Source organism: Natrix helvetica, assembly GCF_964273705.1.
Source record: "Natrix helvetica genome assembly, chromosome: 1".
NCBI classification, from domain to species: domain Eukaryota; kingdom Metazoa; phylum Chordata; class Lepidosauria; order Squamata; family Natricidae; genus Natrix; species Natrix helvetica.
The window spans coordinates 203025220-203045003 of record NC_138548.1 but is presented as its reverse complement, the minus strand read 5'-3'; the positions used below and the strand labels follow the sequence as shown (position 1 = coordinate 203045003).

The window sequence follows — 19784 nt, the reverse complement described above, 5'->3', positions numbered from 1 at the left end:
AAACTGTTGTTCATCACTTACCATTAACTATAACCACCCAACAATCAACCCTTCGATTTTGTTCTCCTTATTGTTTCTATATTCATTAAACAAGCATTTAACATTTTATGTGATTTCTGCAGCAGGAGTTTATAATTCTTAGTATCATATCCCAGGTACAAACTCAGATTGGGGCATATTCCCGATTCACGTTGCCGAGATTTTCTTTCCCTCTCTCAGAGAAAGCCAGATTTTGAGGAACAGAGAAGGAATTGAAATGAGTCAGCCGTTTTTATCCTTCCAATAAATCTTTTCAGAGCAGCTTTTATCTCCATGTTTCTAAGCGTGTAAATGAAGGGGTTGAGCATGGGAGTCACCATTGTGTACATGAGAGAAGAAATCATGTTTTGTTCTGGACTCCTGGAGTTTGGCTGCAGGTAGACCCAGCAGAGGGTGCCATAGAAGAGGGCCACCACACCCAAGTGAGAGCCACATGTGGAAAAGGCCTTTTGTTTCCCCTTTGTGGATGGGACTCTAAGAATGGTGCAGAAAATGCAGGCATAGGAGATCACAATGAGGATGAATGGGCCCAATACATCTATGTAGCTCTCAATTAGAGAAATTGTTTCTATAACACTTGTGTCTGAGCATGCCAGTTGTAACAAAGGGAAGAATTCACAGAAGAACTGGGGGATCTCCTTAGAGGAACAGAAAGAGAGAGGGAACATTATCAATGTATACAGCACAGAATTAAGGGATGCCAGGAGCCAACAGATGGCCACAAGTAAGAGGCAGCGCTTGTGGCTCATTCGTGTGGCATAAAGCAGTGGATGGCAGATGGCCATATAGCGGTCATAGGCCATCACAGCCAAAAGATAGTTGTCTGTGTTGGCGAAAGTCATGTAGAAATGCATTTGCATCAAACAACCACTATAGGAAATAGTCCTGACCTGGAAGAGAAGGTTTTGCAGCATCTTGGGGACAGTCACAGAGGCAAAACCCACATCTGCCAAAGAAAGATGCCTGAGGAAGAAATACATGGGGGTCTGCAGAAGGTGAGCATCTGAGGAAATCAGCAGAACAATCAGTAAATTCCCCAGGACTGTCAGGAGGTACATGGATAGGAACAGCAAGCCCAGAAGGTGTTGATGCTCTGACTGGAAGGATAAATCCATAAGAATGAAATCGGAGGAGTCCGTATGGTTCTGTTTTGCCATTACTCAACTATGGAAAAGAATAAAAGAGATACACAGATAGCAGCTCAGTTCACTCAGAAGGATACCAGGTTGAAGGTGACAAAAAGTAGAAACAGAGGAAAGAAGCAAGGCAGGCCATAACGTGTGTGTGTGTGGACCCCCTCCTGCCTCATTTCAATAGGTAAGGTAAAGATTGAACCAGGGGCACATCTGAAGGCACACGATGAATCCACCTTGCCGAAACAAAGCAAATTTGAATTTGGCTGGTACTTGGAAAATTGCTTCAGATTTTTTTTTCTGAAGACTGCAGGGTGGCAGGGAAGTTCTCACTCTAGAATAAACATTAAAAACTGAGTTCACATCAAAGTGATTTTCACATGTTTTGCTTTGAGGTATATAATGAAAGACAGGTGGGTCAGAAAAGCCCTAAATAAAGCAACTCAAAGCTGACTTTGTTTCTGTAAACATTCAAACCCACATTACAGGAGTATACTTTAAAAGCATTTGTTCTTGTTACTGACGCCTAGTTACATTACTAAATAACTTCATGTGATCTGAGAGCTTCGCTTATGTACCAGCCTGCCTTACACTTGTCAGTATTATCACTGAAGTCTTTTGTTACTTGAGTCCTCCAAACTACAACACTGTTGCTTCGTGGAGGAATTTACCTCTGGTTTAACATTTACATTTAGAAATGAAGCCATGGAAACTTTTAAGGAGGAGGGGGTTTTAGGGAAGGGGGGGGGAGTTTAAAAAGGAAAGGCATGATGGCTTTGTTCCTGCTACAGATCAAACAGAAAATGACCTTACCTCATTCATTCCTGCTCAACCTGAGAATATGTTTCTTTGAATCTTCTTTCCACAAATTACATCCACAATATTGGATCTCTCATTAAACTATCCAAGATGTTTCTAAATGTAATTTTCGACCCTTGTGTGTCACCTGGATGGGAAAAATATAAAAGTAAATACATTTAACAATAAATAAACTTGGATATTTTCTACCTAATTTATTCCTTTCCCTTCTTTTGGAGACAGCTTGTTTTCTGTGTTGTGTTTGATCTATGCTGGGATAATGCACAGTTTGTTTATTTACCATTTATTTATTTAGAATTCATATTTATGTATTCTATATAACTATAGCTATTCTATAGTTGCTCTCAACAATGACACTTCCCATGTTAGAGCATCAAACTGGTTGAATTATTCTACCTCTCTGATGGAATATATGAGAGGCAGGAGAGCAGATCAAACCAGTAGTTTGCAATAAAGTCACACCAGGCACATTTAGAATGTTATAAATTTTACATAATGGTATATCTATGTATCATATCACAAGAAGCAAAAAGAATGCAGAGACCTCTATGTAGAAAAGTCCAGGACATTTACAAACCTTTTTTCCTATGTAGTAAGTATTCAGGCTTCAGACAGTCCAAAGACTGCGGGTACCCACTAGATTCTAACAAGTAAAATTCAGTTGCTAAAAGAGTGGTATGAACATGGGTTAATCCACACATATAATTGTTCCTTTCAGTTAGAGGTTCTATTGTCTAATATAGTGCTATTACCTCTTTGCTTTATTACCTCTGAAAATACTATATAACAAGGAGAGAAGAAGAGAGAGAGAGAGATGGGACACAATAGTGGCAAAACAGCTGCGTTTTCTACATTACAAAGAATATTCCCTTCCTATTCTGCACATCACATGAGCTCCAGGTTGGAAGAATTACGCATATCTAAATGCCAATGGATATTTCTATGGATGTTTCCTATGTAATGGCTTAGGCCACTGGGATCTTGTTAACTCTGACATTGTATCTCTTAGGATTCCTCCATTTAGTCAAGTCAAGATTGAGCTATCAGAATATTCTAATCTGATACAAACGAAACCTGTAGTAGATCTGAGTAGACTTTGATTGATTTTGTGATTTCAGACTGATGAGAATAGTCCACATTACAAAATAAACTAGTATGCTAGCAATGTAACTGGGCTAAAATCTATATCTTAATGTATAGATTTCTATGTGAAAGGGATGCTTTCTTATGAAGCAGAATTCTACCATACAAACATCCATTACAGTCTACAACAATATATGACCTACATGGAGTGATCTCACAGTAAATTTGGCCCTTTTCCAGTCTTGCCATACTTAGGCTTAATTTTTGTAGAAAAATAAACTTTGGAAGCAGTTCTAAATCAGGTAGGTTACAAAGAGCCTCATAGAATTTGGTAGCTCGGACAATTCATTTTAGCATCATCAGAATAAATGATCTGGATTTGCTAATAGATACCTTTACTCTCATGGAATTGAGATACTTATTGACAATAGCAATGATGTTTAACTCTTTAGAACTTTCAAAATAGTTACATTCATAATTAATCTCCTGAACCTCTAAAATATTGGGGTTTGAAGCTGGAGAAATATCTTGAGAATATCTACAGTAATTTCTAAGAATAAAGAAGTGGTTGATGAAACAAATCATAGTTCTCACTTGGGGCATACATGACCAGGTTTATATTATCCTATTTCAGTCCTAGCTTCCTGGAAAAAGCTATAATGCTGGAAAGGTAGAAGGAAAGGGAAAAGGAGGAAAACAGAGATAGTTTATAGCATTGATGAGGGCACCATTGGAAAACATGGAAATTTGGGATAGATTGTCATGGAAAATATTTATCTATGTACTGTAGTTACTAGTAATGAACAATGACTTGATGGCATATAAACAATCAATTGATCAATCATAGATGGCCATTAAAAAAAACAAAAGCAAATGGGCCATCAGACAAATAAACTCAGAGTCCTTACTCAAAACATAAATGATCAGGCTCAATTTTTTGTACTTCAGAGAAGTTATGCAAAGATCAAACTCTCTGGAAAAGTCTATAATCCTGGGAAAGAGCAAAGGAAAAAGAAGAGGACAATTAACAATAAGATAAATGGACTCAATTACAATGGTGATGAGTTTACTACTGAAAGACCTGAAGGACCAGACCAGGTTGGGATGGATCATCCTGGAGAAAATCCATCCTTGTGGTTCCTAAGAGTCAACACCAACTTGATGACATATTAATCAATCAACCAACCAATCAAGGCATTAATGGGAATCATCAGTTGCATTCATGATTAGCTCCGTGTTCACTTTATTTCCATGTCCAACAAGAAAGCCTTTCAGAATTTATTTTGAAGGAACCAGGTTAATCTCCAAAACTGAACACTTCAACAAGAGAATAATTATGGAAGCTATCAAAATAGAGAAACACCCCCACAACATGAATAAACGTGATGATACCTCCCTCCTACCAGACATCTGGAAACCAGCCCTGGTAAACAAACGAGCCCCACCCACCACCCAGGCCATTACAACCCGAAACAACAATGGACCCACAGCCAGCACCAATCAGCACCAATCTACCAATCATGATACAGCCACACACCTGAGGATGGTAAGTGAGATCTCGCCACATTGCCAAAACAATCTCAATCTTACATGGGAAAAGACCCGAATACAACAAGACCAGCATACCTACACCTGTGGAAATGTACGAAAACAAATACACACACACACACACACACACACACACACACTGGAAGAAATAGTAAGGAGGTGCAGTTGGCTCCCAAATGGAGAGTAGTTACATTAGGGACCTTGATAGTATATTTCAAAAACCCAAGTGACATAAGATTGGAGGATTAATGCAAAGCATAGATCTTGGGACAAATAATATTTAATTTTACCCAAGGAATAATACAAACAATATCTCCAGCAACTGGGGGGAATCTCCCCAAATTTTCTTTATTGTGACATATGACACTAGTTATCACAATTATTTCTTTCTACCTCTGTGAGATGGGAAACTGGTACTTGGACTGTTTGTGGTGGTGAAAATTGTTAACTAACAAAAACACTTAGAACTATATACCGCTTCATAGTGCTTTATAGCCCTAAGCAGTTTACAGAGTCAGCATATTTCCCCCAACAATCTGGGTCCTTATTTTACCAACCTCAGAAGATGGTAGGCTGACTCAACTTTGAGCTGGTCCGGATCAAACTCCTGGCTGTTGACAGAGATAGCCTGCAATACTGCAGTCTAACCACTGCACCATCCCAGCTCCTCATATCTAGAAAATTCTCTGTCTATCACTTTAGAAATGTCTTGGAAGATAAAATGCTTAATTGATATGACAAACAGCCTTCTACACCCATTAAGCAGCTAATTACTCTTGAAGTGTCTGCCTGAGCTATGGCTTTATGGTATACCATGGCAGAACTGCAAAGTGAGCAGATCAACGATACTGACTTATGAGCTAGGGCTATGGGCTAGAACTCCAAACGAAAGATACACAGAAAGCCACTCCAGAGGAGAGAGGTTTCTTCCAATGTAGTAGTCTAATGTATTTGAATAAAATGATTATGTGATACTGGCTGCTAATGGATCTCTCTTGGAATATGTTGCAAAAATAAATATACAGGGATGGATGGATGGATGGATGGATGGATGGATGGATGGATGGATGGATAAGAGGGTTTCTGCCGGTTCAGCCTGAATCGGGCAAACTGGTAGTGGTGGCAGGAGGAGGCTCCGCTCACCCACCCAGATGCTTCTGCGCATGTGCAGAACCATCACATGCATAAGCAAACCAGTAGTAAAATAAATGGAAACACACCATTGGATGAATGGATGGATGGATGGATATATAAACATAGAGGTTTTTAATATAAAGGTAAGGTGACCAACCATCCTCCTTTAGGGAGGACAGTCCTTCTTTTGTAAGTTCTGTCCTCCCTCGAAAAGTGTCCTACATGTCCTCCTTTTCGATATTTGAAGACTAATCTGTTGCATGTTATGTGACGTATTTGTATTTGACATGACAATTCGTCAAGGCTCGGTATAGTGCTGTATAAGATGCAATTATGAGACGCATGCACTCCGCACGGGAGACCTTGAGAGAGAGCGCCATGTGCAAGTGGCTTTGTTTACTTCTTACCGAAACACTACACGGCACATACACCCGCAGTAGACTCACGGCACATCGGCAATTGAATGACTCACGGTAATTATTTCTTTCTCAGTGAATATTCAATTATACAGAGGTAAGTACAATTCATGTTTTATTAATTCATTATCTATTTAATAATTTCCAAATACGTATAATTTTATTTACAAGTTTATACAACCCTGTTGTCAACAGAAGTGTAAAATAATTTAAATTTAAATTTTAGTGAAGTTTATTCGCTTATGTTATTAAAGTTTCAGTTGTAATAATTAATTTTATTTATTCATAATGTGCTTGCATTGTTCGCGTAGCTTTATATTTTATTTTTAATTTTAAGTTTCATTTAGGGCTGGAAAAATAAAAAAAGAGGAAATGCCATTTCAACGATCAATTGAAAAAAGAATTTCCATTCCTCATATCAAAGAAAGATGCCATTGTTTTCTGCAATATTTGCAGAGGAGAATTTTGTATTGCAGTAGGGGGCAATTCAATGGGAAAGTACTCATTTAAATAATAATTAACAGGCATGTAAGCATAATTACAATATAAAATGTTACAAATGTTTTTATTATGCATATATCATATTTTAGTGTATTATTGTTGCAATGAATAAAATATTTTTTTTTTATTTACGATATTTTTTCCAATTTATTTGTCCTCCTTTTCATTGTAAAAAAGTTGGTCACCTTAATAAAGGACATAAAACTTTTTGAATTATATGAGAAGCTAATCAAAAGTTTGGAATAACCTGGAATAACTAGACCTAACATGAGAACAGTTGTTGGCTTAGCAAGAAAAAATGGATTAGATTCAAGCAGGTGCGGGGGAATGTGTTATGAATTTTCTGTACTTGAAACATCAAAAATAGTCTTCTCAAGAGTTGTTCCAATTAGACTATATTGTAATAATTTCAGTAATAGAAAAGGTTTGGCAACTTCCAAGTAGAAATCTTTACAAATCCTGGAAATCCTGTTGTTTTGATTTTATTTTTGCAAGTTCTGTATGCAGTAACAAATTGCAGACTGCCAGGAAAGCAAATGTTTTGAAATAGGAAGGCAAAAATCCACAGTAATGTCATTTCCAGAACTGCCTCTAAGAATGGTAAAGGGGTATTAAGAAGTTAACTAAGCAGGTGTCTTGAACTGATGACAAGATATAACATTTGTTGCTATTGCTATTGTTATATCCTGCAGTTTTAGATCTAGCTGGATTGTGCTATGAGGAAATTCTGTAATCAAGAAATGGTTAGTCATTATTTCGTATAAAGGATTCATAGACAGGAACATCACTACAGCCCGCGGAGAAATTATTTCTTTAGTGACAGAAAAAATTCAGAAGAAAAGATATAAGGCATATAAAAAGAAGAAAAGGAGAAAAATCTTTTAAACTATTGTCTTCTCATTTGACACAATAGGACATGAAACTTGAATTTGTTGAACCTGTTCCTTCATGAATGCTCCTGTGTTGAAATAATATAATAGTAGTATAATATTTACAAAAGATATGCTTTGGGATCTTATATTTAAATTATATGAAATTAATCCCCAGTTTACGTAATTTTACACATACCTATATTCTGCTAATGTATCCATTGAACAGATAATGCTTTCTAAAATGGAATAAATTTTCCAGAATTCTTGGATATACTCATTTTTTAAAACACTAGTAAATCAATGAAATCTAGAAAAGCCTCTTGGTTGGATGGGATACTCACAAAGTGATATATAAAAAGAAAAACTTGGCATTTATTTTGTGAAATAGAGGCCCTTCCAGCATTATCTTATGAGGCTTACATTATGGTTATTATGAAGGGGAAAGGACCTTATGAATTCTGTAAACTATCATTAATATTTTTGTTAAATCTTGTTGCCAAGATTTTAAGAGCCACTTTGTTACAAAGTTTACAGAAAGCAAATTTCAAAAATTCATCTATCAAAATCAGCTTTTATGAAAAGATGTCACACTACCGATAATATTAGATTACTGGTGGGCATATTAGCATTGTAAGCTAATAAAGATGAAATATCTGTTCTGGCTTTATTAGATTCATTAAAAAACCATTGATATGATGCAACGTTGATATGGTGCAAATAAAGTTTTTGGCACAAGTGATGACCAAAAAAAATGAATTTCCTGCTGAATGCATATCTTGGATTACCATTTCTTCTTCTAATCCTTCTGCTAAAGTATTCACTAATGGGATTATATCATCAGCAATCAAAGTGAGAAGTGGAAGGTGATGAGGATTCCCCATCTCCTTTAATGTTTAATTTAACACTGGAAAAATTGATAAATTGTAGTGGTTCTTTTTAGCTGTCTCCTCCTCCTCCTTTTTCTTTCCTTTTACATACTGTCTCACTGAAGTCACTCATAGTATATTTTAAGAGGCTAAAAACCAGGAGACCATGGCTTCTAGTCCCGCATTAGGCGCAAAGCCATGTGGTTGATTTTTGGGGGGGCTAGTCTCTCTCTCTCTCACTCTCTCTCACTCTCTCTCACTCACTCTCTCTCTCTCTCTCTCTCTCTCTCTCTCTCTCTCTCACTCACTCACTCACTCACTCCTCGGAAGATGGTAATAGGAAGCCAATTGCCTTTTTAAAAAAATGTTTCATAGAAAATGCACCAACTGGTCCAGGCCGTTTCCAGGAGTTAAGATTGACAAAGACAGAAACAAAAGGGGGGGGAAGTATAGTAAGGATGGGTAGGGTGAGTACTTTTCTGCATATCTGTTATGAATATTAATTATTTTAATTGCCATTTACTTTGTATCATAACATGAGGACCATTTAGCATCTTCTAAGCACAGGGAGATATTATTTCAAAGGAATCCGAAATTGGTTTCTTCCAGGAACCTCTGTCTTTCAACAGAAAAACAGATTATTTTTTAACTTATGGGCCACAATGTCTGTGAAAGATATGACCCATTTACTGTGGGGAGGCACAATTTTATTTTTAAGCAGATCAACCTTGAATGAGCAAAGTAGTTGTGTAGTCAAACCACCTCCAAGCTTTTCCTGCGCCGAGAATCCCAAAGAAATCAACAATTTTATTCATGTGAAATTCCTTTATCCTTGTAGTAGGGAGTTACAATAGGACAAAATCTGAGAAGCTTTGAATTAAGTGGCAGAGATGTATGTCAGTGGTAATATCAAATGTATAAGAAGCATTGCGATTTTTATCAGTTGATTTTCCAACTTGATGTTGAAGAAGACTCTCAGATAGTCATTTATAGGGTCACTCAGGATGATCTTCAATGTAATATTTCTTTTGGATTATAACGTATTCCACTAACTAGAATATTTAAGGCCCTGAGATCTATCCGTTGAGAAACAAACAGGTCAATCAAACTTGAAGTCTGAAATGAGGTGGACACACAATCTCACATGGGCTGTGGTAGGCTAATCCCCACTGGCTCCCACAACTGAGTCTTTGAACTCACTACCCACAGCACCAATATATCTCTCCACAACTCTGGGGAATGAATTTGGTAATGCTGCCAATCAGATATTTTATTCCAGAAGTTGATAATAGCAAGCCAATTGCCTTTTTTAAAAATGTTTTTTTTAAACCACTTCCTGTAATGTGGAACTCATTCTATGTGAGAGCTGCACCATTTCTCTAGGAATTAGATGCCTACCTAGTATTTCATATGTTTACATCATAGAAATCTCACCCAAAAAAAGTCTAGTTCTTTTTCCTACAATGACCCTCGTTGATTTGTCAAGTCCTTATTGTACCTATTGAGATCCAAAAATGACAGGTTAAAAAAAAACAAGATGGAGTGGTGAAATCCACAAGAATAAATCTGTAACTCTCTACCCTCAGCCACCTGCCTGTTGTGATCAATATGCCATCAAGGGTTGAAGGGTCAGCCGCATTGGTTTTGTCCTCCTCATCTCTCGCCACACACACCTCAGAACACCTTAGCATTGTTGACTTCCGGTTCCGGCTGTTGAGAGCGACGGGCGGGTATCGCTCACCCTGCGCGCTCTTGGTGGGCCCCCCTCGATCCTAAAAATTTTGTAAAACCAATAAAAAATTTTGTTCAAAAAAAAAAAGAACACCTTAGCATTGTTGAGGGAAGAAGTAAAAACATTTATTAGACAGAAAGCAGAACAAATCACAAAACATAGCAAGGCCTCCTTTCAAAATCGATCACCCTTTGATGAGAATTTGTCACTGACAGGCAGACCTGGAAGTCTATGAAGGAGTTTTAAAAGTTTTAAAGAGAGGCAAGAGATCTGGAGGAAAGCATTTCCAGGGAGAGAGATTCATGCCTCATAAGCATGCGAGAGAAAATTGGCTTCATAGCAGTAAAAACATGCAAATTGATAAAATAAATTCATATTGGCCAAGGTGTAATCCCATGCTATTGAGTATAATTCAGGCTTATTATTTCATTCAAATATGAAAATTAAAACCCAGAATGTAAAATATGAACATTCTGGAAATTCAGGCAATTTGGAGATTATACAGGATACACTGAGATTACAGGTAGTCCTCAATTTACGACCACAATGGAGCCCAATGTTTTTCTTGCTAAGTGAAACATTTGTTAAGTGAACTTTGCCCCATTTTATGACCTTTTGTGCCACAGTTATTAGATGAATCATTGCAGTCTGTGACGTGCAGTCAGGTGAGGCAAGTGAGGCACAGCCTAACCTCTCATCATCAGGGCAGCGAGTCATTCGATGGGAAACTTGCCTTTTGGGAGGAATGACCCAGCTTGGCTCCCGCTTTCGATCTGCCACCCAACGACCGAACGGAGAAGCAAAGAGGCAGGAGAGACAAAGCAGGAGCCAAGCCGAGTCATTCCTTCCAAGAGGCAAGTTTCCTATTGAATGATTCGCTGCCTTAGACTCAAGGGGGGGAGGCTTCCTCCGCTCCATCTGCTCCCCATCTGCACTGCCCTCACCCGACAAGCGCGCCCCGGATTCCGCGCAGCTCTGGCAGGCGGTGCCATGGCCGAATCCCAGGGCAGAGGGCGGCAGGTCGCAACTGAGCATGCCTGACTGTGGAATTCTGGGAGTTGAAGTCCACAAGTCTAAAAAAATTGCTGCCTCACCAGGTATAAACCTCACCGCACATCACTGATTGCAGCTGTTAAGTTAGAAGCACGGTGGTCAAGGGAATCTGGCATCCCCATTGACTTTGCTTGTAAGAAAGTCACAAAAGGGGATCACGTGATGACCCCAGGACACTGCAACGGTCATAAATATGAGTCGGTTGCCAAGCATTTCAATTTTGATCACATGACTGTGGGGATACTGCAACAGTCGTAAGTGTGAAAAATGGTCATAAGTCACTTTTTCCAGTGCTGTTGTAACTTTGAATGGGGACTAAATGAACTGTTGAAAGTTGAGGACTACCTGTATTAACATAAGATTAAAGATGTATGAAATGATCATTAGAATGGAATAGTATTCATCACAGGAACAATACAGCATAAAAATGCCATCTTTCAGAATCACAGTAAGAACTGCATTTCAGAATGAAAGAAATAATATATGGAGTTTATAACCAACAGAGAATCCTTGAAGGAATCTTTGAAGGAAAGAAACAGGGCTTCTATTTTCAATCTGGAACAACAAAAGTTATATAAAACATCTCAACTTTTATCCGAATGCCTTGTTTACTGGTTTTACAGTTGATTTGCAGTTTCTGTTGAGGCAGCATTGGTTTCATTACAGCTCAGTTCTTCGGAAACCAGCCTCTTAATATTCTTTTCATTGCCTCGTGCATTGTACTGTTCCTCAGGCTGTATATGAAAGGGTTGAGCATGGGAGTCACCACAGTATATAGTATTGATGCAATTTTCAATTTTGACCCAGCATAAGTGGAGGATGGGCGGATATAGATGCCTAACAGAGTCCCATAAAACAAAGCAACGGTGGTGAGATGGGAGAGGCAGGTGGAGAAGGCCTTGTATTTCCTGTGGCCTGATGGTATTTTCAAAACTTTGAATACAATGAAAAGGTAGGAAAAAATGATCAGCAAAAGGGGTCCGAGAAGAATAGCGGTACCTTCACTGACAAGCAGCATTTCAACAGACGAGGTGTCAGAGCAGGAGAGCTTCAGTAAAGGATGGAGGTCACAGAAGAAATGGGGAATCTTTCGGGAAGCACAAAACTTAAAATTACACATGGAAAGGACGTACAGAAGGGAGTGGGCATAAGCCAGGAGCCAACATACAGCAGCCAGTTGTATGCAGAATCTGTAGCTCATGATTGTCGCATAATGCAATGGACGGCAAATGGCTACATAGCGGTCATATGCCATGGAGGCCAGGAGAAAGTTATCCGCTGCACAGAAGCTCACAAAGAAATACACCTGTGTCAGGCAGCCACTAAAGGATATGGTGTTTGTGCAGGACAGCAGGTTCTGCAGCATTTGAGGTACAATGGTGGAGCTCAATCCAAGATCAGCCAATGACAAGTGACAGAGGAAGAAATACATGGGAGCATGGAGGAGGCTAGCACTGGAGAAGATCAGCAAGATTATCACGAGGTTTCCTAGCAAACAAAGCAGGTACATACAGAGGAAAACAGGAAAAAGTAGTCCTTGAAACTCCGGAGAGGAAGAAAAACCCAGGAGGATGAATCCAACAAAGTTGGTTTGGTTCTCCTGATTCTTTTCCATAAGTCAGCTGAAAATATTGATCTTTGCATATTTTTATTTACATATCTGGTTTGTTCTTCACCCTAAGACACGAAGGAAAAGAAGTACAGTACTTGAGGACATGGGGAAAATTACTGTATTTGTTTTGATTTGTATTCCCAAAATGGGGCAGGTGGAGTACATTTATTTCAGTATATGTCTGGCAATGGTAAAGGCATACATAAATTTCTTTGAATTCACTTTACGGAACATAAACTTGAAAGAAGATTGATATTGGACATTTAGTATTCTATTGTGATTGCTCTTGGACTCACTGAATATAGGTTGTTGTTATGCTGTTTTATTTATGGCTTAGGCGTGTGTTGTTGTGAGTCAGATGTCTAAATAACAGATGTTGCTTAATTATTTTAGGACACTTAAAACAAAAGAGTTTTACGTGGCTTCTCCAGTTTGGAGGAATGACATTTCAAATTGGGGGTGGTAATGAAGGTAATCCATTCTAAAGTGATGTATATTCAGTTTAGAAAAAAATATCCCCATTTCTTTATTCACTCTTGAGGTCTGATTTAGAAATAGTTGAAATGAATGATGAGTGGCTTTTCTCAACCAGGATGTGTCTGGCTAAAGAAGCTAACCAACTTAGAGTGTACTTTTATAAATAGCTATTGGAAAATATAATTGTGATGATATAAGGTATTACAAACAAAATTATTTCATTGTTCCTTGCCCGTAAGATAGTCCCTTCTTCCTCTGAAGTGATAAATACTCAGGCTGAAATGGCCCATTTAGTACCATTGAGACTATAGCAAGAAGCAATGGATGGAAACTAATCAAGGAGAGAAGCAACTTAGAACTAAGGAGAAATTTCCTGACAGTTAGAACAATTAATCAGTGGAACAGAAGTTGCCTCCAGAAGTTGTGAATGCCCCAACACTGGAAGTCTTTAAGAAGATGTTGGATAGCCATCTGTCTGAAACGGTATAGGGTTTCCTCCCTAGGCAGGGGGTTGGACTAGAAGACCTCCAAGGTCCCTTCCAACTCTGTTATTCTATTCTATTCTACTGCAATGGATCGTTCATCTGTTTCATCCATCCTTGTGTGTCCTAACTGGCAGCCGCATCGGCTCTTTGTTGATGAGCAAGGGTTGTGTTTAGGAAATTCTGTATGCAAAGCAGTTATGCAACAGCCTTTCTACAGATTCTGATTGTTTCCTGTGTTATTTAGCTACTGTAGGACAAACCAAATTCTATTCATAACAGTCCTTTTCAACTTCCTTTTCTGGACTGCTTTCTCACCTACATCTTCATATACCATTCCTATCTCTATCTTCCAGTTTGCAAAAAAAAAAAAGGCCATTTGATGAGGATAAATTGAGCAAGAATGGCAGATAGAGGAACCACACAACACAATGGTCCTTTGTTGCATTTTTACAATACAAAATATTGAGAACCCTTTGTATATAAAGTTGTCTCTAAAAGTTAGTGTGCTGTGTAAATGATCATATAGAGGCCTTCTACTGAGGCAGAGCTTTCATCCATTACTCCCCAATGCCCTGATTGGTCCTGGATGGGCTCCTTCTGACAAGCACTTTTCCCAGCCCAGATCTGAAGAGGGAGGAGGAGTTCTCTTGTGATATACAGCCTCTTCTCCCGGGCTGAGGATCTCCTACTTAGCCGAGGAGTCTAAACAAAAGAACTGAACCCTTCCATTACAATGTCTTCTCATTGCTGCATCACCTTATTTCATGGCCTCTATATGTACCACAACTTTGCAAAAGTGCAGTTCGTATGCAGGTGATTGGAAGGGGAAGAGAGAAAGCTGAATAAGGAATTATCTTTCTCCTGTGTTTCACTCAAATACAGGGTGCTGGGTAGCAATATTGCGGAAGGATGAAGTGCAATTCTATACATTTTTGATGTAGAGAGAGAAAGAGAAAAATAAAAAGCTTACTGGCTTGTGTCCATTAAAAAAAAAAAATCACGAAATATTATACTGTACCTCTGGCAAAAAGTTTTGATGTCTCCACTGAGGCCCAGTTTCTATTCTTTTCTTTTTTGTGTGTGTGATGATGAGATTCTTCATACCTTTCTCAGTTCTGAACAAGAAGTCAGGCTTCATGGGGCAGCATCTTCTTTCTCAGAGCAGATGTGCACAGACAATGCTGGAAACTCACATGCCTGTGGTGAGGAGGTAGGGATAATGTCTAGTTTGTGGCACACACACCCCTCCCCAGGAAGAGACGTTGATGCAAAAGCAAGGCTCTTTGCGGAACCTGTTAACCAAGGCTAGAACATTCCACAGGGATAATAAGTGGTGTGAGATTTGGGTTGGAAAGTTAATGTCAAGAACAGGTTTCTGAGGAAAAAATGTAGCCAAAAAAGAAACAAACAAAATTATCTGTATTAGGCAGACCTCCCAAAATCTACTTCATAGCGGCATCTGAGACTGGTTCAAGTGCATTGTATTATTAACATCTGTTTACCACGCCTGTATTGGAGATATTGTCAGGATTAGGATTCTTTTCCTCCACCCCATGGTCCTCATGAATATTTTCTCTTGTGGAAACTCTTTAGAGCTCAGTTTCCCGCATAGTAACTGGGCAAATGCAATCACATACAACCCTGTGACTTCAGTTCATTTTTTTTTTTCCTGGTCATTGCTATGCCATTGTTATGCCTCCCCGGAAAAAGGAGACAAAAAGCAAAAATAAATGTTTTGTTGCATTAAGTTTATTTAGCAGATTTCACCACTGCTTCCAGTTTAATCCTAGCTTCTTCTGATTTTTTTTTATTGCTTTTATGTTGCTTAGAATCATGACTGTAGGTTCTTGGTTACAGAGGAAAGAAGGGAAGGGAAAAGAAGGGAAGGGGAGAGAGGGGAGAGGAAGAAAGAGGGGTGGAGAAGGGAGGGGAGGGGAGGAGACAGGAGGGAAGGGAAGCAGAGGGGAGTGGAGGAGAGGGGAAAGGAAAGAAAGAAAGGAAAGGAAATCCAATACATGGAGGACCAAACTAGTTGCTTTATGTTTAAGCAAAAATTGCCCCACAGCAACTACATGACTTGCAAACAAGCAGTCTTTTTTCCTGAAAAAATGTTTATTCAGGCACTTAAAGCTTATAGATTGAAAGTGATCCAAGGCAAGTTCAGCCCATGAGTTGATTTTCCAGGTATAACTTTTTTGTGATTGGTCAATTTTCTACTATGAATGTTAGGTCATGCAGATAAAAACTAATTAATAATAAGTTTGAATTTAAGTTTGAATTTATTAGCCGCTCCCTTTCCAAGTAGGACTCGGGGCGGCGTACAATGGGGCATATAAAACACAAAAAATATATAAAAACACATAGGCGTACATACAGAACATACATACAGATACACAAACACGGACTCGAACTCGGAGGAGGTAGACAATTTACATCATATAGACAGTTAAAAAACCCGCATTAAGATACCCCAATTATAAAAAACCCATATAGAATTAAAATTTTAACGTTTAAAATACAATTTAAAACCAGTTAGGAGGAATAAGAATAATTACGATTGAGCCAGGCCAGATAATTGAAAGAGGTGGATTGAAGAAATTCGTGTGAAAAAAAATCTAAAGTTTGTTCCCCTCCCATTGTTTTGCTGTTTTCAAGCTAAGCAGGAGGATCTAATTCCAGTAAATTCAACTTCTACAGAGTTTTCTTTAGCAAGATTTATTGAATTGAATTGGATACAGTTACAATTGAATTCCAGCAACTGAAAAGTTTCCAGTTTATAATCAATATATCACCATATATATTTAGGATAGAGACTTTTTGATTTTCTCTCTTATAGCTTTTCTATAATTCAACATGTTTCTTCATTGATAACAGGAAACATAAGAATCATCTGAATTTCCATCAGGTTAGGAACCAGTTCTTACAAACTGGTGAGGCCCTGCAATAGGAACCCCAATCAAATCCCTTTATTATACTTACCTCTGGGGTAATGTTTTAAGTAAGAAGTGATTGGCCAAGATAAACTTAATGTTTTGATAATGCCATTGTTAGAAAAACAAATGATACACCACACATTCAATTTTAATAAAAAAAAGGTAACAGAAAAGTTTGCTAGTTAGATAGAACACCAGGAAAAAATGCTACAGAAATGATGATTAATCTACTGTGAAGTTTAGAAGCAGCTGTAAAAGGAAGTCAGAGGCTGCTGCATAGTCATAAATTTCAAAGAATGACTGCAGAAAAGTAAAATTATAACTCAGGAGATATTATATCTCTCTCCTGGAGAATATTGATCTTGCAGCTGTTAAGTAGGAATTTACCAAATTATATTCCATCAAATTTGTATTAAACTTTACCATAGTATGGGAAAATTGGAGTATGTAAAAATACTGAGGAGAAAAGTTTTTGAACAGTGTGTGCTGCCTGCTCTAACATGTGCCAGTGAAACATGGACACTAACTTCACAATTGATACAAAAGCTACAAGTGGCGCAAACAGCCAAGGGAAGATACATGCTCGGCATTACGAGACAAGTTAGAAAGAGCTGCTCATGGATTAGAGAACAAACAACAGCTTATGATATCATAAAAAGAGTAAAATAATTGAAATGGAAATGGGCTGGTCACATAGCAAGAAGACCTGATGACAGATCTTCAAGGCAGTCATAGAATGGATCCCACTTGATTAAAAAACATCCACAAAAGAAACCTAAAACATGATGGATCTAATGACATCAGCAAGTGTTGCAGGCTCAATTGGGAAAAGAAAGCTCAGGACCATATTGGTTGGAAACATGTGGAAGAGGTGCAGCGGATATCCGCTTCATCCTGCAGCGGATAGACAATGACTAAAATGATGAAAGAATGCATGGAAAAACATGAAAGACCTGAAGAGCAGACAGAATTGAAGAATGAAACTCAGAAGAGGCGGTACTTGACGTCGCTACAACACGACATGCAATCTTGGGGTTCCAGGATTGCTGTTGATATCTTTGTTGCTGGACGATCTTTTTTGGATCTAAACCGTTCTGAAGGAATGGTGATAGTGAAGGGCATGTCCTGCTGATCTCAGGGGCATCGCAAAGCCCCTGATTGATCCAGCAAAAAGCTCTTTTTGTTGGCTACAAGAGAAGCAGCCAATATGGCTGCAGAAGGTTGGGACAAGTCCCTGAAATTGAAGCAGCGCAGGAGAGACAGTGTGTCGAAATGGTCAGAAAAATCTTTATTATTAGAGAAGAGAAAACCCAAAAATCTCAGAGTTAAAATAAAATTGAAGACAGAAGGAAACAAGTGGCGAATTTACCCAGGTTTAAAACTATTGTGTTATTTTTTTCACTTTTGTTTGGTTTTTATGGATGGACTTTTTACAAATGCCTCTTACTTTTAAACTGGACTGGTCTTTCTTTTCCCTTCTTCCTCTATACTTTTTCCATTTTTTGTGTTTGTGGATTAAAAGCCTCTTTCCTTGCAAGGCTCAGCCGGATCATAATCTTAAAACAATTTTGTTTTCTCTTTCCCGAGAAAAACCCTTTCCAGAGTTCGGAGTTTAGAAAAGAGAGCCAAAAACAGAGGGAAAGGATGTAACACTGCCATCTAGTGGCTAGAGGCTTGGCAACATCTGATATTACAAAGCGATCAGCTTGATTTACTGAAAGGGTCAGTGGAAAAAACTTCACTGAATTTGTTTGAAACCTAGCAAAAGCCTTGGATTTTTTAGTGGCAGTGTTTATAACTTGGGAAAATGGCACTATATGAAGAAGAAAAGGAATTAACATTGCAAAAAACTATGTTAGAAATTCAAAAACTCTTAATAACTACAGAGAGTCTTGAATTTATAGATCAAAATACAAAATATCAAAATGCAGAAAGAGAAGGGAAGAGTTGAGAATACTTATAAAACAACAATGAAATTTGAGGACAGAGTTCAAAAATTACAGAGACATATGAAAGTGGTAAGAAAATTGTTGACATTGACAGCAAATCGAATGTGGAGGGAAATGATAAGTGCGGAATACGGAAAGGGGAGATTGATGAACTGGAACACTATCTCAGATATCAAAACATAGATGAAGAAATTTGGCAGAAACAATGAGAGTAATTTCGGCAGAAGTGGTATGACCAATGATAACACAAGTCAAGCAGATGAAAGGAATAGATGGAGGGTTTCGAATTCTTTTAAGATATCCAATGAACAACAACTTGTCAAGAGAAGTCCACATAAGACTTATCAAGAAAACACTTAGAATACAGATTCTACAAATGGCAAGAGTTATTGGAGTGCACTATTTTTGCAAGGATACAGGATGATGAAATGAAATGTCACAATAAAATTTAGAAAATGTAGTTAAACTTTGAATATTATGTATAAGATAAAGTAATAATAGCTATAGTCAAATAAATGATCAGAACACTCAGCACATCCAGAAACTTGAATGAACATCTAGTTTGGAAATTCTAGAGGGGTCTGCACTGGAATAGATTTAGTCTGTCACATACTAAACATTATGCTCCCTTATACCCATTTAATGCTCCTCTTTTTAGATACATTTTAGACTTCTGATTTTTATATATGCTTCTGTTTTATATTTTTAACTTTTTATAATTATTATTTTTTAAATTCTGATGTATTTTCTATACTTTTTAATACTGGTCTCTAATCATAATAAAGATTTCATTAATAATAAACTGCTTGGTTAGAAACAAATATCATAGGATTTGAAATCTATACAGATCAAAAAAGAAAGACAGAAAGGATTAGATTTTATACTGTAGATACCTTCATCCCTTTATTAATTACAACCAAAACAATAAGAACAACTGATGGTACAGTTACTGATTTGCATTATATTTAATAAATATAAAATATATAAACATTTATTTTCAAACGTTTGTTTTAACAAAACAGAAATAATATGATTTACTACTCCTGCTATTTTTGGAATAACTATATTGATATATTTAGGGATGAAGAAAGGTGATTTGTTTCTTTGACTTATATCATATGTTTCATACAAG

At 37.8% G+C, this 19784-nt stretch overlaps 2 protein-coding genes across 2 annotated transcripts; both read right to left on the bottom strand.

The window, feature by feature from the left end:
* Positions 1 to 215: 215 nt before the first annotated feature.
* Positions 216 to 1196, bottom strand: LOC309395253 (olfactory receptor 1F1-like; the record flags this gene model as incomplete). Its single annotated transcript, XM_081959270.1, has 1 exon — positions 216 to 1196. The coding sequence occupies one exon, from the start codon at positions 1194 to 1196 to the stop codon at positions 216 to 218; it is 981 nt and encodes a 326-aa protein (XP_081815396.1).
* Positions 1197 to 11863: 10667 nt separating this feature from the next.
* On the bottom strand, positions 11864 to 12811 carry LOC309395188 (olfactory receptor 1L4-like; the record flags this gene model as incomplete). The annotated part of the gene is made up of 1 exon (XM_081959145.1): positions 11864 to 12811. The coding sequence occupies one exon, from the start codon at positions 12809 to 12811 to the stop codon at positions 11864 to 11866; it is 948 nt and encodes a 315-aa protein (XP_081815271.1).
* Between the last annotated feature and the right edge of the window lie 6973 nt (positions 12812 to 19784).